Source organism: Leucoraja erinacea, chromosome 7 (assembly GCF_028641065.1).
Source record: "Leucoraja erinacea ecotype New England chromosome 7, Leri_hhj_1, whole genome shotgun sequence".
In the NCBI taxonomy this organism is placed as follows: Eukaryota; Metazoa; Chordata; class Chondrichthyes; order Rajiformes; family Rajidae; genus Leucoraja; species Leucoraja erinaceus.
Window position 1 is genome coordinate 27,867,641 of NC_073383.1, and position 18,986 is coordinate 27,886,626.

Genomic DNA, 18,986 nt, shown 5'->3' on the forward strand with positions numbered 1-18,986 from the left:
TCAACAAATCGGTCTCCTCCCGTCCAATAAGCCGCTGTCTCCAAGGGCATTTTGTCCAATCACATAATGTGCTGGTCACTCGGCAGCCAATCAGACGCAGTCTCTGAGGGGTGTTGCGACCAATCACCGACCAGCTTCCCTTACTGAAGCAGATGATGGCTGCAGCCAACAGAGAGAGAGAGAGAGAGAGAGAGAGAGAGAGAGAGAGAGAGACGCAAGAAAGCAGCTATGACATATAAAACACAATAAACTGTATTACAAATATACAATAAACAAGTTATGTATTCTTGTACTCTTACATGGGTATGACTGCATATTTAAAAAAAAAAAAAAATTCAGTCAAATGGTACCGCGTAAAAATACTGATTTCCTTAGCAAAATACAGATTTCAGGTACTAGAATACTGAAATGCTCTGACAGCTCTGCATTTGCAGCTCTGCACATGCTGTCTGCGGTGACATGTTCCCAGCAGCACTACAGAAAATTATCAAATATAGTAGTTCTCAGCTTACCTGTATAAAAGAAACAGCAGAACCCAGACCTGCAAGGTGACTTGGATAGACTGGGTGAGTGGGCAAATGCGTGGCAGATGCAGTATAATGTGGATAAATGTGAGGTTATCCACTTTGGTGGCAAAAACGGGAAAGTACATTATTATCTGAATGGTGGCCGATTAGGAAAGGGGGAGATGCAACGAGACCTGGGTGTCATGGTACACCAGTCATTAAAAGTAGGCATGCAGGTGCAGCAGGCAGTGAAGAAGGCGAATGGTATGTTAGCATTCATAGCAAAAGGATTTGAGTATAGACGCAGGGAGGTTCTACTACAGTTGTACAGGGTCTTGGTGAGACCACACCTGGAGTATTGAGTACAGTTTTGGTCTCCTAATCTGAGGAAAGACATTCTTGCCATAGAGGGAGTACAGAGAAGGTTCACCAGACTGATTCCTGGGATGTCAGGACTTTCATATGAAGATAGACTGCATAGATGGTTTGTACTCGCTAGAATTTAGAAGATTGAGGGGGGATCTTATAGAAACTTACAAAATTCTTGAGGGGTTGGACAGGCTAGATGCAGGAAGATTGTTCCCGATGTTGGGGAAGTCCAGAACAAGGGGTCACAGTTTAAGGATAAGGGGGAAATCTTTTAGGACTGAGATGAGGAAAACTTTTTTCACACAGAGAGTGGCGAATCTCTGGAATTCTCTCCCGCAGAAGGTAGTTGAGGCCAGTTCATTGGCTATATTTAAGAGGGAGTAAGATGTGGCCCTTGTGGCTAAAGGGATCAGGGGGTATGGAGAGAAGGCAGGTACAGGATACTGAGTTGGATGATCAGCCATGATCATATTGAATGGTAGTGCAGGCTCGAAGGGCCGAATGGCCTACTCCTGCACCTAATTTCTATGTTTCTATGTTTCTATGTGAGTATATTTATATATACACCCTGAACTCTTTTTTTGTTTATCATATTATTTACAGTGTACTATGTTTACATATTCTTGTTGTGCTGCAGCAAGTCAGAATTTCAGTGTTCTATCTGGGACATATGACAATAAAACACTCTTCACTCTTGACTCTCGTGCCATGTTTTGGCTCCATTATTCAAAGTCCAGTCCAGTCAGTAGACACTCAATGTACTGGAGCAATTCCTGTGAACTGATGTTCCTCTCCTCACCCGGCTATCTTTGTTCCCAGGGGCGCCTTCTACAGCCTGCGTTGGAAGCAATACCCCGGTTCACCCTCCGACTGGCCCACTACTCGCTCCCAACATCTCCAGCTCCCTCTCAGTTACACTGTTGTCATATATATAGGTGTCGAATCAGGTCGGGACCCCTCTTCAGACTGATTGTGGGGCTTTCCAGCCCGAAGAAGGGTCCACATATATCGGACAGATCAATGGTTCTTCATATTGTTACGTGTACCAAAGGGGCAGCGAGATATATTTTTTCCCCATATAGTTTAGATTTAACATCAGATTCAATCATTAGTTCATCTGAAGATTGATATGTATGATGTTGCATCCGCACCTAATGGCAATGGTTTTACATGCTGAGGCATGAACGGCAGATTACGAATGGACTGGGCTGCAAAAGGAATTGAATAAAGTGACGATTTTCAAAAATCTTTGCCTTTAATTACAGCTTCTTTTCCTACACAGAAAGACGGTGGTCTGCCCAATTATAGATGTGATCAGCGACGATACGTTTGAATACATGGCGGGCTCTGACATGACGTACGGTGGTTTTAACTGGAAATTAAACTTCCGCTGGTATCCTGTCCCCCAGAGAGAGATGGACCGGCGAAAAGGGGACAGAACCATTTCCGTTAGGTGAGTTGTTTAAGAAAGAACTGCAGATGCTGGTAAAATCGAAGGTAGACACAAAATGCTGGAGGAATTCAGCAGGTTAGGTAGCATCTATGGAGAGAAGGAATTGGCGATGTTTCAGATTGAGAAGAAGTTTCATAGTCTGAAGAAGGGTCTCAACCCAAAACATCACCAATTCCTTCTCTCCATAGATGCTGCCTGAACCTGCTGAGTTTCTCCAGCAATTTATATCTACCTCCGTTAGGTGAGTACTGATTCAACATGCAAATTAACTTTTTGGGAATCCTGCACCAGCACTCCCGAGCCTCTTTGCACCTCTGATTTCTGAATCCTATTCCGAATCGTTTTCTTGGTTTCTCCTTTTTCTAGTAGATAAAATTAAGAAATTATTTAACAGTTGTGTTTAACAGGTTTTACTCTTGTAAGATAAAACTGTCGCTGTACAATGATTTGCCATCTGTTAAGTTGATCTGCAGTGAGAGAAAAAAATGAATAGCCTGCATTTCCTGAAAACTGCCAGCAATTCCCTGCACCAGTATTCAGGAGTACGAGCCTCTCATACACGTTAGAATATGACTCTTCTTCAGTTCACCATCTTTAGCCAGAGCGTGGTGAATTTGTGGAATTCCTTACAACATATGACTGTGGAGTCCAAGTCATTGGGTATTTTTAAAGTGCAGATTGACAGATTATTGATTTGTAATGTTGTCAAAGGCTATGGAGAGAAGGCAGGAGAATGGGGTTCAGAGGGAAAGATAGATCAACCATTATTGAATGGCAGAGTAGACTCGATGGACCAAATGGCCTAATACTGCTCCAATGATATGTGAACTTATGGACTATGAGGTCGGGAATTAAACATAGCTCATGGCAAATATGTCATGCACTCCACAAAACGTATACATTTTCTCATTTAATCTTCGTTTGTTTATAATATTCTATTAATCTAAACTATAACATTAATCAATGACAAACATCCATTTCTGTTTGGAGATTCAAGCTATAAATTTCTACTGCCCTCAGTGTACAGAATTACATGTTGACCACATTAAATTGGTGATTGTTTTTTTGGGCCATTCTCTCAAGTCAAAACAAAGGCATATTTCTAGAAAATAAATTAAACTTTATCTGCTTTGAACCTCCAAACAGGATCGGAACTGTAGTCCATAGTAGAAGCATTTCACGTTCATAGCTCCCTGAAAGTAGCAATGCAAGCAGATAGAGCAGTAAAGAAGGCGTCTGAAGAAGGCACCCGACCTAAAACGATAGTCTGAAGGTCTCAACCCGAAATGTCAGTCTGAAGAAGGGTCTCAACCTGAAACATCATCCATTGCTTCTCTCCGGAGATGCTGCCTGTCTCACTGAGTGGTCAAGATTAGACTTTTAATTATATAAAAAGCAATGCAACTTTAATTAGGCAAGGCAACTTTAATTAGGCAAGGCAACTTTAATTAGGCAAGGCAACTTTAATTAGGCAAGGCAACTTTAATTAGGCAAGGCAACTTTAATTAGGCAAGGCAACTTTAATTAGGCAAGGCAACTTTAATTAGGCAACACAGCTTTAGCATTTCCAAACCAAAGGCAACACAGCTTTAGCATTTCCAAACTATATTTTCAAACCACATTAAGGGCACTGACAGGTCAGTAAACCACTCACAGTTTAGTAGACGTGTTATTCACAGCTCAGACTGAGAGAACTGACCCTCTCGTTCTCCCATCTTGCAGAGACTGACTGAGGCACTCAACACTTCTGGGTTTTATAGTCCCGCCAGAAGGGGCGTGGCCTTCAGGAGAGAGAATCTCAACATTTTTTAAACACTAATAACTCTTTTATTTTTCATTGATGGGAAAAATCCTCTTGTCCTGCGCAGCGGAGGGGGACTCTGAGTAAGATGGCCAAAAATCACAGCGTTCTTTCTAAAATCAATATACAGAACAACAGGAAGAGGTCAAGATCAGACTTTTAGTAATATAAGATACTAGACCAACGCAAGATTCCACCACTCACTCGTTCCCCCAAACAAGCCGTTCCCCAAACGCAATATTGCACTCACGCATAGCCCCCAACTGCGCAGGCGTGGCCCATTTCTCCTCATCCCCCAGCTCCTCCTATTCATCTTCCCTCTTCAATCCCAAGAGAGGGAGAGGGGGTAGAGAGGGAGGGGGTGTAGCGAGAGAGGGGGGCAGAGGGGAAGGGGGGGTAGAGAGGGAGGGGGGGGGGTAGAGAGGGGGAGGGGGTAAAGAGGGAGGGTAGAGGGAGGAGGAAGGAGGTAGAGAGGACGAGGGGCAGAGAGTGTGGGGGGTAGAGAGAGAGATGGAGGGAGGTAGAAGGAGAGAGGGGGGTAGTGTGGGGGGTGAGGGGGGTAGAGAGGGAGCGGGTGAGGGAGGGTGGTAGAGTGGAAGTGAGGGTAGATACAGAGGGGGCATCTACCTCCTCCACCCCTCCCCATCTCCTCCACACCCCCCCATCTCCCTCCTCCACACCACCACCCTACCTCCCTCTACCACCCCACTCCTCACCCCATCTCCCTCCATCTCATTTCCCTCATCCTCCTCCCCTCACTCCCATTCTCTGCCCCAGGACCTACCCAGGTGGTAGAGCAGGGCCTGGAACTCGGCCTGGTTCTAGTTCTCGGCCCGGCCCTGGCTGTAGACTCCAGCCGCCAGCTCAGCCGCCACCTGGGCTCCACTCCAGGTCCCGACTTCATCTTCGGGCTCGTCCCTGACTCCAGACGCAGGCTGGTCCTTGGTTCCAGCGGCGGTTTCTTTCATGGCCCTGGTCACGGCCCCATCCAGCTCCAGCCACGGCCCACGTCACCAACCTCGCCACCAGGATCCGGGCGCCGCCGCTACTCCTTGTTCACCATGAGCGCTGAAGTGCCCCTCCCCCAAGGAGTATCCCGTCCTGACTTGCAAGTGCATTGTGAGGTCACTCTGGGTTTTTTTCCAAAAAAAGTGTGTTTTTGGGCTGTTTTAAAACTTTAAATAATTAAAAACTTCAGAAATATGTGGGAATGCGACTGGAAGGTGTTTATCGCCTCGACGGGAAAAACATGAGTAGAAAGTGTGAAAATGGGAAGGCTATGGCCTAGCGTTTGGAACAAAATAGGAATTAACCAAATATTGACACACAGCCACAAACAAGACAAAGAGTTTTAGTATTATCGAGATGTGCGGGACAAATTTTTTGCTCTGAGTGTTGGTAAATGCCTGGTTGTGGTCGATACGGTAGCGGCATTTAAGAATCTTTTGGATAGGCACAAGAATACGCAGGGAATGGAGGGATATGCAGGTAGATAAGAGATGATATTGGCATCACGTTTGGCACAGACATTGCGGGCCGAAGGGCCTGTTCCTGTGCTGTACTGCACTGCTCTATATTCTTTGTTCATTCCGCATGTAACTGGTACATTAGAAATGTATGTGCGAATTTTATCAAAGATTTTCCTGGAATTTAACATGTACAACCTATCAGCTGATGTGTTGATCTATAAAAAAAACATTGTTTGATGTGTAGAAACATAGACATATTTCAGACAAGAAAATACATTTGAGACAATCACTGTATTTCCAAGAGCATGATCGAATGTGTAAATTGAATTTCTCTACCACCAAGTCTATTCCTAAATCCTCTGCTCCATCAAATAATAGTGGGAGCTCACTGCTATGTTTTTCATCAAAATAAATCAATTTACAATCCTCTAGTTCCATACACTGTTCCAGGGTGGTCCAATTTACAATTGTAAATTGTCCCTAGTGTGTCCTTAGTGTACTGGATGATCGCTGGTCAGCGTGGACTCAGTGGGCCGAAGGGCCTGTTTTCTCACTGTAAACCAAAAGTAAAGGTGTATAAAATCATGAGGCAAATTGATAGAGTGAATGCACAATCTTTTACACAGGGCAGGGGTATCAAGAACCAAAAGCCATAAGTTTGTGAAATTGGACAGATTTAATAGGAACCTGAGGAACAACTTTTTCATGCAGAGGGTGGTGAGTATATGGAACGAGCTGCCAGAGGATATAGTTGAGGCAGGTACTATAACAACATTTAAAAGGCATTTGTACAGGTACATGGATAGGAAAAGGTTTCGAGGGATATGGGCCAAACACGGGCAGGTGGGATTTGGGGCATCTTGGTCAGCATGGAAAGGTTGGGCTGAAGGGCCTGTTTCCATGCTGTATGACTCTGAACCTAAGTGAACAATGTTCTGAAGGATATCCAAGCAACATGTAAGCTGCTTCAAACAGGTGCACCTCGCGTTTTACACGGTGTAGCGTTCTGGAGAAAGCAGCGCGTAATTCAAAAACGTGTAAATTAAACATATACACAACTTCACTGCCAGGTGTAAATTTAAGCACGTTGTTTCAAAAATACAAACATGTAAAATGAGACTTTAATTAAACCTGCTCGTTATTCCAAAAAACGCATAATTCAAATGCGCATAAAACGCAAGGTGCCTGTGTATTATTTAAAGGCTTGTTTCTTTTTAATATTTATAATATTCTTCTTGTTCTTTCCTGGAAAATATTCTGCTCTAAGCAGTATCAATGCAATGTATCCAGTACACCATCCACAGCACTTTGTGCTGACATGAACTAAACAAATATTTTATTTCTGGCATGTACTGCAGTATTTATTTATAAGACGGGTAACAAATAGGTAAGAATTAAAGACACATTTTGGTGCCAGTCAAGTAGGAGTGAGAGTTATCTATTTACGCTGTAATCCGAGAATCGCACACTCTCATCGACCCAACATTTCCAATTCAGGCAGAAGAAAATCCTGGCTGCAAAGATAGATTTCTAAGCATCAGTAAACCTTACAGATGTAAGATGAAAGTCCTGTATAGAGTTGATATAGAGTGGATGTTTCCACGAGTGGGAGAGTCTAGGGCCAGAGCCTACAGCCCACAGCCTCAGAATAAAAGGATGAACCTATAAAAAAGAGATTAGAAGGGATTTCTTCAGTCAGAGGGTGGTGAATATGTGGAATGCCTTGCCACAGAAGGCTACGGAGGCCGTCAATGGATATTTTTAAGGTGGATTGATTAATAGGGATATCAGGGGTTATGGGGAGAAGGTAGGAGAAGGGGGTTGAGGGAAAGATAGATCAGCAATTATTGAATGGTGGGGTTGACTTGATGGGGCCTCATTCTGCTAAAATTTATGAACTATAAAATCATCTTCTCAAGGAATGTCTTCAGGAGATTTACAAATGCTGTGATCATAAATCTGATGTGTACACCCAGAATTGGTGTTTAATGTACTGCAATTAAAAGTGACTCCTCATCTTTCCATTAGGACACCAACTATGGCAGGCGGTTTATTTGCCATAGACAGGGATTATTTTGAAGAGATTGGAACTTACGATGCAGGAATGGATATTTGGGGAGGAGAGAACCTGGAGATGTCTTTTAGGGTGAGTAAACCTTTCATTTTATTTCAAATGTTTACATTGATATGATACATAATTTTAAATATGAAGAGTGAAGAGATTACATTGAACAATGGTGAGTGCGTGGAGAGGATTTTTACCCATCATAAGGGAATCAAGAACCAGATGACACAATTTTAAGGTAACATGGCAGAATGATTTAATAGAAACCTGAAGGGCAATTATTTTTACACAAAGGGTGGTGGGAGTACGGAACAAACTGCCAGAGGATGTAGTTGAGGCAGATACTATCACGCTGTTTAAGAAACATTTAGACAGGTACATGGATATGATAGGTGTAGAATGATATGGGCCAAATGCAGGCAATGGGATTGGTATAGATAGGGCATGTTGGTCGGCTTGGGAAAGTTGGGCGGAATGGCCTGTTTCTAGTGCTGCACAACACTATAACTATTATTTTTCATGGAATTAAGGACATCATACTCAGTGGGTGGCCTTTGTAACATAGTTGCCCCTTGGGTTTGTGTAGGTGTATCACAGAATGAAGACATTGGTTAGGCTGCATTTGGAGGACAGTTGCCATACTCATGTTCTGGTTGCCATGTTACAGGTAGGATGCGGAAACTTTGGAGAGGGTGCAGAGGAGGTTTACCAGAATGATGCCTGGATTAGTAGTAGGATAGTGCTAGTGTACGGGGTGATCGCATGTCGGTGCAGACTCAGAATTACGAAGAGCCTGTTTTCATGCTGTATCTCCCTAAAGACTCTCTCTCTCTAAAAGTCTATGATGTGTAGGGTATGGTTTATTATTGTGATGTACTGATGTACAGTGAAAAGCTTTATTTTGCTTGCTATCCAAGCTGATCAGATCAACCATAGGTAAATACAATATGTTCAAACTCAAGTACAATAGATGAAGTAAAGGAAAAGATATAGAGTGCAGAATATAGTTCTCAGCATGTAGCATATCAATTCCAGAGACATGTCTGTCAACTCTTTACTTTAGAGATACAGCGCAGAAACAGGCCATTCAGCTAACCGAGTCCCTGCTGACCAGTGATCAACCCGCACACTCGCACTATCCTACGCACGAGGGAAATTTACAATTTCATTGAAGCCAATTTGTCTACAAACCCACACTTTTTTGGATTGTGGGAGGAAAACAGAGCAGCCCGGAGAAAACCCACACAGTCACAGGGAGAACATACACACTCCGTATAGACAGCACCCGTGGTCAGGATCAATTCCAGGTTTCTGGTGCTGTGCGGTGGCAACTCTACTAATGTGCCACCCTGCCACCCGATACATCAGTGGATGTATCATAGTTACATAATGTGAACATATAAAATTATAATTACAATTATTTGCAATTATCATTTTATGTGTTCATTATGTAACTATGATACAATTATTTGTAATTATCAGTAGAATTTGTTACACTTTAGATATGGACTATGGCATTCCTAACTTAACACAAAGAATATCTGACCTTTTGTACTTTGATTAAATTGGAAAGGAAATATATAATTGAATTGTAAACCAAATACACCATTTAATGCCACTGAGGCTGCATCTGTCAGGAACTATGCTTGTGTTTTTTACAAATCCCTTGCTTTGAGATTTCCAAACAATTGTATTACAATTTTTTTCCTGATCCACTGAGCTTTTAGAACAGAAAATGACAAACTTGTGCACAATTTCATTTGTAGTGACATTAAACTTGCTGGAATGCATAGAACATCAAACAGTATCGCACAGGATCAGGCCCTTTGGCCCACTGTGTCCGTGCCGTACATGTAGTTAGTTTAGTTTATTGTTGCGAGTACCGAGGTGCAGTGAAGAGCTTTTTGTTGCGTGCTACATGCATGATTACAATCTAGTCGTCCATAGTGTACAGATACAGGATCAAGGGAATAATGTGCATGTGATCCATGTCCCTCCATTCCCTGCATATCCAGGTGCCTAGCCAAATGTCTTGTGAATACCTGCTTCCACCACCACCCCTGGCAGTGCAGTTCCAAGCACCCACCACTCTCTGTGTTAAAAAATACTTGCCCTGCACGTCTCTTTTAAATGTTGTTGCTTTCACTTTAAAGCTGTGCCCTCTAGTCTTTGACATTTAATCGAAATACCAAATCAAAAAATTGAACCTTTAATGTGCCCTCCTGTTGAATTATTGCTGCATAAAATCAATAAAAATATAGTTTGTTGAAGAGGCAGAGAAATGGAGGTTTGTGTAACCTGTTAATTACTGTTAAGGTCATTTAGGTTGAACTATAATCTTTGACAGGAAATGTGATTTTAATCAGTAGCTTGTCTTCTAGAAAGGCATCTTGAAGGATAATGCTGAATCTATTCTGTCATACTGAGCAGACTTTGGAGTTAGCAGTCATCTCCATGGTTTCTTCTAAGTAGGATTATTTTTTGGATAGCTTCTTCAATTGTATGGGAATGTTACCTGCTGAGTTCTGGTTGAATAAGGACAGTGATGTTCACGAAGTAAGAAAGAGCCATGTATGAAATTATCATAACACCCAAGGCTAGTCGGCAGCAATTTCCATTGCCATGGAAACTGTAGTTTATGATAACTATCAAAAAAAAAGCAAAGGGTATTTGGCATTTCATGTTCATAAGTTATAGGAGCAGAATTAGACTATTTGGCCCATCAAGTCTACTCTGTATTCAATCATGGCTGATCTATCTTTCCCTCCCAACCACATTCTCCTGCCTTCACCCCATAACCCCGGACACTCGTACTAATCAGGAATCTGTCAATCTCCACCTTAAGAATACCAGAATGAATTGGCCTCCACAGCCGTCTGTGGCAATGAATTCCACAGATTGACTATCCTCTGACTAAAGAAATTCCTCCTCATCTCCTTTTTATAGGTATCTCCTTTTATTCTGAGGTTGTGTCCTCTGGTCCTAGACTCTCCCATCAGTGGAAACATCCTCTCCACATCCACTCTGTCCAAGTCTTTCACTATTTGGTAAGTTTCAATGAGGTCCCCCTTCAGCCTTCTAAACTCCAGTGAGTTTAATGTATATAAGATTATAGAGATGTATCTTTTAAAGCTCAAATCTCTATCTGATGTGTGAGGAGTTAATATGTGCTATGTAATGTTTTAGGACCTGGACAGGTACGTGAATAGGAAATGTTTAAAGGGTTATGTCACAGGGTTGGTGTCACAGTGAGATAGGGTGGTCCAGAAGGCTTTTGCTACATTAGTCTTCATCAGTCAGGGTTTTGAGTATAGAATGTTATGTTACAATTGCACAAGACATTGTTGAGGCTGCACTTATGGTGAACATGATACTCAGTTTTGGTCACCCTGCTATAGCAAGGATGTCGTTACGCAGCAGAGAGTACAGAGAAGATTTACGGCAATGTTACCAGGACTTGAGGGCCTGAGCTATAGGGAGAGGTTAAGCAGGCTAGCACGTTCTTCCTTGGAGAGCAGGAGGCTGAGGGGTGATCTTATAGAGGTCTATTAGATTATGAACAGAATAGATAGCATGAACCCACAAAGTCTTTTATCCAGAATAGGGGAATCAAGAACCAGAGGACATAGGTTTAAGGTGAGAGGGGAACAATATATTTGGAACCAGAGTAGCAATTTTATTTTACTCAAGAGGGTAGGCATATGTATTGAGCTGCCAGAAGGTACTATAACAAAATCTAAAAAATAATTTTGGATAGGTTCATGCATACAAAAGTATGAGAGTGATATAGGTCAAATGTGGGTGGCTAGGACTGGAGTAGATTGGTAGAGTAAAGATCTCCATGAAGACCCAGACACTGATAACGTCACAGTCATAGAGCACGGAGGCAGGCCCTTCGGCCCATGAATCCATGCCAACCAAGATGGGAGTGGACTAGAGTAGAGTTGATCAGTCTATCACATAATATTCCAAATGCGGCCTATCCAACGTTCAATAAAGTGCAACATGACTTCCTAAATCTTATGACTCGATTGATGAGGCAAGCATTTCATACACCTTCTTTAGATATAGATATGCCATTTATTGTCACTATACATGTACAGTGAAACTGAAAGCTGCTCGTACTCAGTGCATACATACAATTTAGCACAAAAAACAAGAAACAGAAAAAACAAAAAACAGAAGGGAGATGGGGGGGGGGGGGGGAATAGTTGCACAAATTTATACGGCGCTACATACATATATACATATATACAGATGGAAGTCCGTGTTGGGCGGTGTAGTCAGTGCATGTGTGAATTTGAATTTATAGTAGTTATAATTCTTGGAAAGCAACTATTCCTGAGTCTGTTTGTCCTGGATTTGATGCACCTATAGCGCCTTCCAGAGGGCAGCAGGTCGAACAGTCCAAACGCAGGATGGGAGCTGTCTTTGATGATCTTCTTTGCCCTGCTAAGGCAGCGGGAGGTGTAGATGTCCATCAGGGAGGGGAGAGGGCAGCCAATGATCCTCTGCGCTGTCCTGGTTACCCTCTGAAGCCTCTCCCTGTCTGCCATGGTGCAGCTGCCATACCATGCTGTAATGCAGTATGTCAGCAGGCTCTCGATGGACGAGCGGTAGAAGGTCAGCAGCAGGTTAGAGTCCAGGTTGTGCTTCCTGAGGACCCTCAGGAAGTGCAGCCGCTGCTGAGCCTTCTTGATGACCGCTGTCGTGTTGTCCGTCCAGGAGATGTCAGCAGCGATATGGACGCCGAGAACCCGGAAGGTGTTGACCCTCTCCACACACTCGCCGTTGATGTGTAGGGGGGCTAAGTCGGTGCTGTGCCTCCTGAAGTCGACAATGAGCTCTTTTGTTTTCCTGGTGTTCAGAGCCAGATTGTTTTCTGAGCACCAGGTTGTCAACTTCAGGACTTCCTCTCTGTAGGCTGCCTCGTCTCCCTTTGAAATAAGTCCGACCACAGTAGTGTCGTCAGCAAATTTGACGATGCGGTTGTTGTTGTGGGCCGGACTACAGTCGTAGGTGTAGAGACAGTATAAGAGGGGGCTTAGCACACAGCCCTGTGGGGAACCGGTACTCAACCTGCGAGTGGAGGAGAGGTGGGGGCCGAGTCTCACAGTCTGGGGCCGGTTGGTGAGGAAATCCTTTATCCAGGCACATGTGACAGTGGGGAGGCCGAGAGTGACCAGTTTACCAATGAGAATGTCCAGAATGATTGTATTAAAGGCTGAACTAAAATCCACAAAGAGCATTCGGACGTAGCTCTGCCCCAGCTCCAGATGGCTCAGCACAGAGTGGAGAGCTACGGTAATGGCGTCTTCTGTGGATCTGTTTTGGCGATAGGCGAATTGGTGGGGGTCGAAGTCTGGTGGTAGATAGTCCTTGATGTGCTGGAGGACCAACCTCTCGAAGCACTTCGTGATTACCGGAGTGAGGGCCACAGGACTTTACCATTCCATCTACTTATGCTGTGGACTCCGAGATCCTTTTGTACATCAATGCTGTTAAGGGTGGACACAAAAAACTGCAGTTACTCAGTTAATACACAAAAGGATGCAAAGTGCTGGAGGAAGTCAACGGGTCGGGTAGCTTCTCTGGAAAATGTGGAGAGGTAACGTTTTGGGTCGAGACACTTCTTCAGTCAGGCTGTTAAGGGGCCATAACTTTATTTTCCCTTCACATTCAAACTCCTAACTGGTAAATGGATTTGTGCCTGGAAGGTCATGTTTGACTAATCTTGAATTTTTTGAAGAGGTTACTAGGGAAATTGACGAGGGTAAAGCAGTGGATGTTGTCTATATGGACTTTAGTAAGGCCTTTGACAAGGTTCCTCATGGAAGGTTGGTTAAGAAGATTCAACTGTTGGGTATAAATGCAGGAGTAGCAAGATGGATTCAACAGTGGCTGAATGGGAGATGCCAGAGGGTAATGGTGGATGGCTGTTTGTCGGGTTGGAGGCAGGTGACTAGTGGGGCGCCTCAGGGATCTGTGTTGGGTCCTTTGTTGTTTGTCATATACATCAATGATCTGGATGAAGGTGTGGTAAATTGGATTAGTAAGTATGCAGATGATACCAAGATAGGGGGTGTTGTGGATAATGAAGAGGATTTCCAGAGTCTACAGAGTGATTTAGGCCATTTAGAAGAATGGGCTGAAAGATGGCAGATGGAGTTTAATGCTGATAAATGTGAGGTGCTACACCTTGGCAGGACAAATCAAAATAGGACATACATGGTAAATGGTAGGGAATTGAAGAATGCAGTTGAACAGAGGGATCTGGGAATAACCGTGCATAGTTCCTTGAAGGCGGAATCTCATATAGATAGGGTGGTAAAGAAAGCTTTTGGTATGCTAGCCTTTATAAATCAGAGCATTGAGTATAGAAGCTGGGATGTAATGTTAAAATTGTACAAGGCATTGGTGAGACCAAATCTGGTGTACAATTTTGGTTGCCCAATTATAGGAAGGATGTCAACAAAATAGAGAGAGTACAGAGGAGATTTACTAGAATGTTGCCTGGGTTTCAACAACTAAGTTACAGAGAAAGGTTGAATAAGTTATGTCTTTATTCTCTGGAGTGCAGAAGGTTAAGGGGGGACTTGTAGGTTAATTGGATAGGCATGTGGATGAGAAGGGAATGGAGGGTTATGGTATGAGTGCAGGCAGGTGGGACTTAGGGGAAATAATTGTTCGGCATGGACTTGTACGGCCGAGATGGCCTGTTTCCGTGCTGTAATTGTTATGTTATATGGTTATATGGTAAAGGCTGGTGACTGAGATCGACTAGGTTACATCCATAACTCTTTGCAATTTTTCATGGTCTTGGGCAAAGCTGTTTCCAAACCAAACGGTAATGCATCCCGACAGGATGCTTTCAATTTTGAATCAGTAGAAATTGGTAAGACTTCTCTGGTAATAATTAGGGATGTATGGGGAAATCAGATCCAGATTACTAATGTATATTATGAGATTACTAGATCAGAACTAGTCTGAATTAAGGGTCCAAACCCAAAGTGTTCTCTTCATGTCCTTCCCCAGATTTGTAGCTTTGCCTTAATTTTTAGAGATACATCATGGAAACAGGCCCTCCAGCCCAACACCAACCTTCGATCACCTGTCTACACTCATTCCATGCTATCCCACTCCCTACACAATAGGAGCAATCTTACAGAGGGCCAATTAACCTACAAACCCACCAGCACGTCTTTGTGATGTGGGAGGAAACCAGAGCACCCGGATTTGTCCAATCTCTCCTTATGGCTAATGCGGACTATGTCCGGTTCTGGTAAACCTCGTCTGCATCCTTTCCAAAACCTCCAATTCCTTACTGTTATGGGCAAAATGGATACCCCTGGTGATTTGATCTATATTCTCACAGGTGATTATGATGAATGGAAAATGCTGAAATAAAACAATGATTCTTTGTCTGTTCCCAGATATGGCAGTGCGGTGGCTCTTTGGAGATCATTACCTGTTCTCACGTTGGCCATGTATTCCGTAAAGCCACCCCATACACATTCCCTGGTGGCACCGGGCATATCATCAACAAGAACAATCGACGCCTAGCAGAGGTCTGGATGGATGACTTCAAAGATTTCTTCTACATTATATCACCAGGTACTAGAGTCAGAAAGTCCGACAGCGGAAAAATGGCCCTTCTGCCCAACTCGTCCATGCCGACTAAAATCTACACTAGTCCCACACAGAGGCAGGGACTGAGGTAGGCAGTATGGTCGGTGGAGTAGATAGAAATATATAGAAACATCGAAAATAGGTGCAGGAGTAGGCCATTCGGCCCTTCGAGCCTGCACCACCATTCAATATGATCATGGCTGATCATCCAACTCAGTATCCCGTACCTGCCTTCTCTCCATACCCCCTGACCCCTTTAGCCACAAGGGCCACATCTAACTCCCTCTTAAATATAGCCAATGAACTGGCCTCAACTACCTTCTGCGGGAGAGAATTCCTGAGATTCACCACTCTCTGTGTGAAAAAAGTTTTCCTCATCTCGGTCCTAAAAGATTTCCCCCATATCCTTAAACTGTGACCCCTTGTTCTGGACTTCCCCAACATCGGGAACAATCTTCCTGCATCTAGCCTGTCCAACCCCTTAAGAATTTTGTAAGTTTCTATAAGATCCCCCCTCAATCTTCTAAATTCTAGCGAGTACAAGCCGAGTTTATCCAGTCTTTCTTCATATGAAAGTCCTGACATCCCAGGAATCAGTCTGGTGAACCTTCTCTGTACTCCCTCTATGGCAAGAATGTCTTTCCTCAGATTAGGAGACCAAAACTGTACGCAATACTCCAGGTGTGGTCTCACCAAGACCCTGTACAACTGCAGTAGAACCTCCCTGCTCCTATACTCAAATCCTTTTGCTATGAATGCTAACATACTATTCGCCTTCTTCACTGCCTGCTGCACCTGCATGCCTACTTTTAATGACTGGTGTACCATGACACCCAGGTCTCGTTGCACCTCCCCCTTTCCTAATCGGCCACCATTCAGATAATAATCTACTTTCCTGTTTTTGCCACCAAAGTGGATAACCTCACATTTATCCACATTATACTGCATCTGCCATGCATTTGCCAACTCACCCAGCCTATCCAAGTCACCTTGCAGCCTCCTAGCATCCTCCTCACAGCTAACACTGCCCCCCAGCTTCGTGGCATCCGCAAACTTGGAGATGTTCTATTCAATTCCCTCGTCCAAATCATTAATATATATCGTAAATATCTGGGGTCCCAGAATTGAGCCTTGCGGTACCCCTCTAGTCACTGCCTGCCATTGTGAAAAGGACCCGTTTACTCCTACTCTTTGCTTCCTGTCTGCCAGCCAGTTCTCTATCCACATCAATACTGAACCCCCAATACCGTGTGCTTTAAGTTTGTATACTAATCTCTTATGTGGGACCTTGTCGAAAGCCTTCTGAAAGTCCAGATATAACACATCCACTGGTTCTCCCTTATCCACTCTACTAGTTACATCCTCAAAAAATTCTATGAGATTCGTCAGACATGATTTACCCTTCATAAATCCATGCTGACTTTGTCCAATGATTTCACCACTTTCCAAATGTGCTGCTATCCCATCTTTAATAACTGATTCTAGCAGTTTCCCCACTACTGACGTTAGACTAACTGGTCTGTAATTCCCCGTTTTCTCTCTCCCTCCCTTTTTAAAAAGTGGTGTTACATTAGCCACCCTCCAATCCTCAGGAACTACTCCAGAATCTAAAGGGTTTTGAAAAATTATCACTAATGCATCCACTATTTCTGGGGCTACTTCCTTAAGTACTCTGGGGTGCAGCCTATCTGGCCCTGGGGATTTATCAGCCTTTAATCCATTCAATTTACCTAACACCACTTCCCGGCTAACCTGGATTTCACTCAGTTCCTCCATCTCATTTGACCCCCGGTCCCCTGCTATTTCCGGCAGATTATTTATGTCTTCCTTAGTGAAGACAGAACCAAAGTAGTTATTTAATTGGTCTGCCATGTCCTTGTTCCCCATGATCAATTCACCCATTTCTGACTGCAAGGGACCTACATTTGTTTTAACTAATCTTTTTCTCTTCACATATCTATAAAAGCTTTTGCAGTCAGTTTTTATGTTCCCTGCCAGTTTTCTTTCCTAATCTATTTTCCCTTTCCTAATTAAGCCCTTTGTCCTCCTCTGCTGGTCTCTGAATTTCTCCCAGTCCTCTGGTATGCTGCTTTTTCTGGCTAATTTGTACGCTTCATCTTTTGTTTTGATACTATCCCTGATTTCCCTTGTTATCCACGGATGCACTACCTTCCCTGATTTATTTTTTTGCCAAACTGGGATGAACAATTGTTGTAGTTCATCCATGCAGTCTTTAAATGCCTTCCATTGCATATCCAACGTCAACCCATTAAGAATCAATCGCCAGTCTATCTTGGCCAATTCACGTCTCTTACCCTCAAAGTTACCTTTCTTTAAGTTCAGGACCCTTGTTTCTGAATTAACGATGTCACTCTCCATCCTAATGAAGAACTCAACCATATTATGGTCACTCTTGCCCAAGGGGCCACGCACAACAAAACTGCTAACTAACCCTTCCTCATTACTCAATACCCAGTCTAGAATAGCCTGCTCTCTCGTTGGTTCCTCTACATGTTGGTTTAGAAAACTATCCCGCATACATTCCAAGAAATCCTCTTCCTCAGCCCCCATGCCAATTTGATTCACCCAATCTATATGTAGATTGAAGTCACCCATTATAACTGTTTTACCTATGTTGCACGCATTTCTAATTTCCTGTTTGATGCCATCTCCAACTCCACTACTACTGTTAGGTGGCCAGTACACAACTCCCACTAGCGTTTTCTGCCCCTTAGTGTTTCGCAGCTCTACCCATATCGATTCCACATCCTCAAAGCTAATGTCCTTCCTTTCTATTGTGTTAATCTGCTCTCTAACCAGCAATGCTACCCCACCTCCTTTTCCTTTCTGTCTATCCCTTCTGAATATTGAATATCCCTGGATGTTCAGCTCCCAGCCTTGGTCACCCTGGTGCCATGTCTCCGTGATCCCAACTATATCATAGTCATTAATAGCTATCTGCACATTCAACTCATCCACCTTATTATGAATGCTCTTTGTATTGAGACACAAAGCCTTCAGGCTTGTTTTTACAACACTCTTACCCCTTATACTATTATGCTGAAAAGTGGCCCTTTTTGATTTTTGCCCTGGATTTGTCTGCCTGTCACTTTTACTTTTCACCTTGCTACCTATTGCTTCTACCCTCATTTTACACCCCTCTGTCTCTACGCTCACACATTTAAGAAACCCTTTCCCTTTAACTCCATCCTCCACTATCCCATTCGACACCCCACCCCCCTTATTCAGTTTAAAACCACCCGTATAGCAGTGGCAAACCTGCCTGCCAGAATGCTGGTCCCACACCTGTTAAGATGCAATCCATCCCTTTTGTACAGTTCCCCCTTACCCCAAAACAGATCCCAGTGATCTAAGAATCTAAATCCCTGCCCCGTGCACCGGTTCCTCAGCCACACGTTCAGGTCCCGTATTTCCCTGTTCCTGCTCTCGCCAGCATGAGGAAATGGAAGCAAACCGGAGATAACAACCCTGGAGGTCCTGCTTTTCAGCATTTTTCCGAGCCCTCTAAAGTCACGCTGCAGAATATTCATCCCTTTCTTTCCGACATCGTTTGTGCCGACATGCACTACCACTTCCAGCTGTTCACCTTCGCCCTTGAGGATTTTCTGCACTCTGTCCGTGACATCCTGGATCCTGGCACCGGGAAGGCAGCACACCATCCTCGCATCCCGTC

The 18,986-nt window shown here is 43.6% G+C and overlaps 1 protein-coding gene across 1 annotated transcript in view; it reads left to right on the forward strand.

Annotated features, from left to right (window-relative positions):
• galnt13 (UDP-N-acetyl-alpha-D-galactosamine:polypeptide N-acetylgalactosaminyltransferase 13) overlaps window positions 1-18,986 on the forward strand; it is a 194,846-nt gene that overhangs the window by 124,649 nt on the left and 51,211 nt on the right. The window contains exons 6-8 of the mRNA XM_055638080.1: window positions 2,158-2,328; window positions 7,627-7,744; window positions 15,097-15,277. Of these exons, the coding sequence (XP_055494055.1) occupies window positions 2,158-2,328; window positions 7,627-7,744; window positions 15,097-15,277 (470 nt within the window). The remainder of the gene's footprint in view (window positions 1-2,157; window positions 2,329-7,626; window positions 7,745-15,096; window positions 15,278-18,986) is intronic.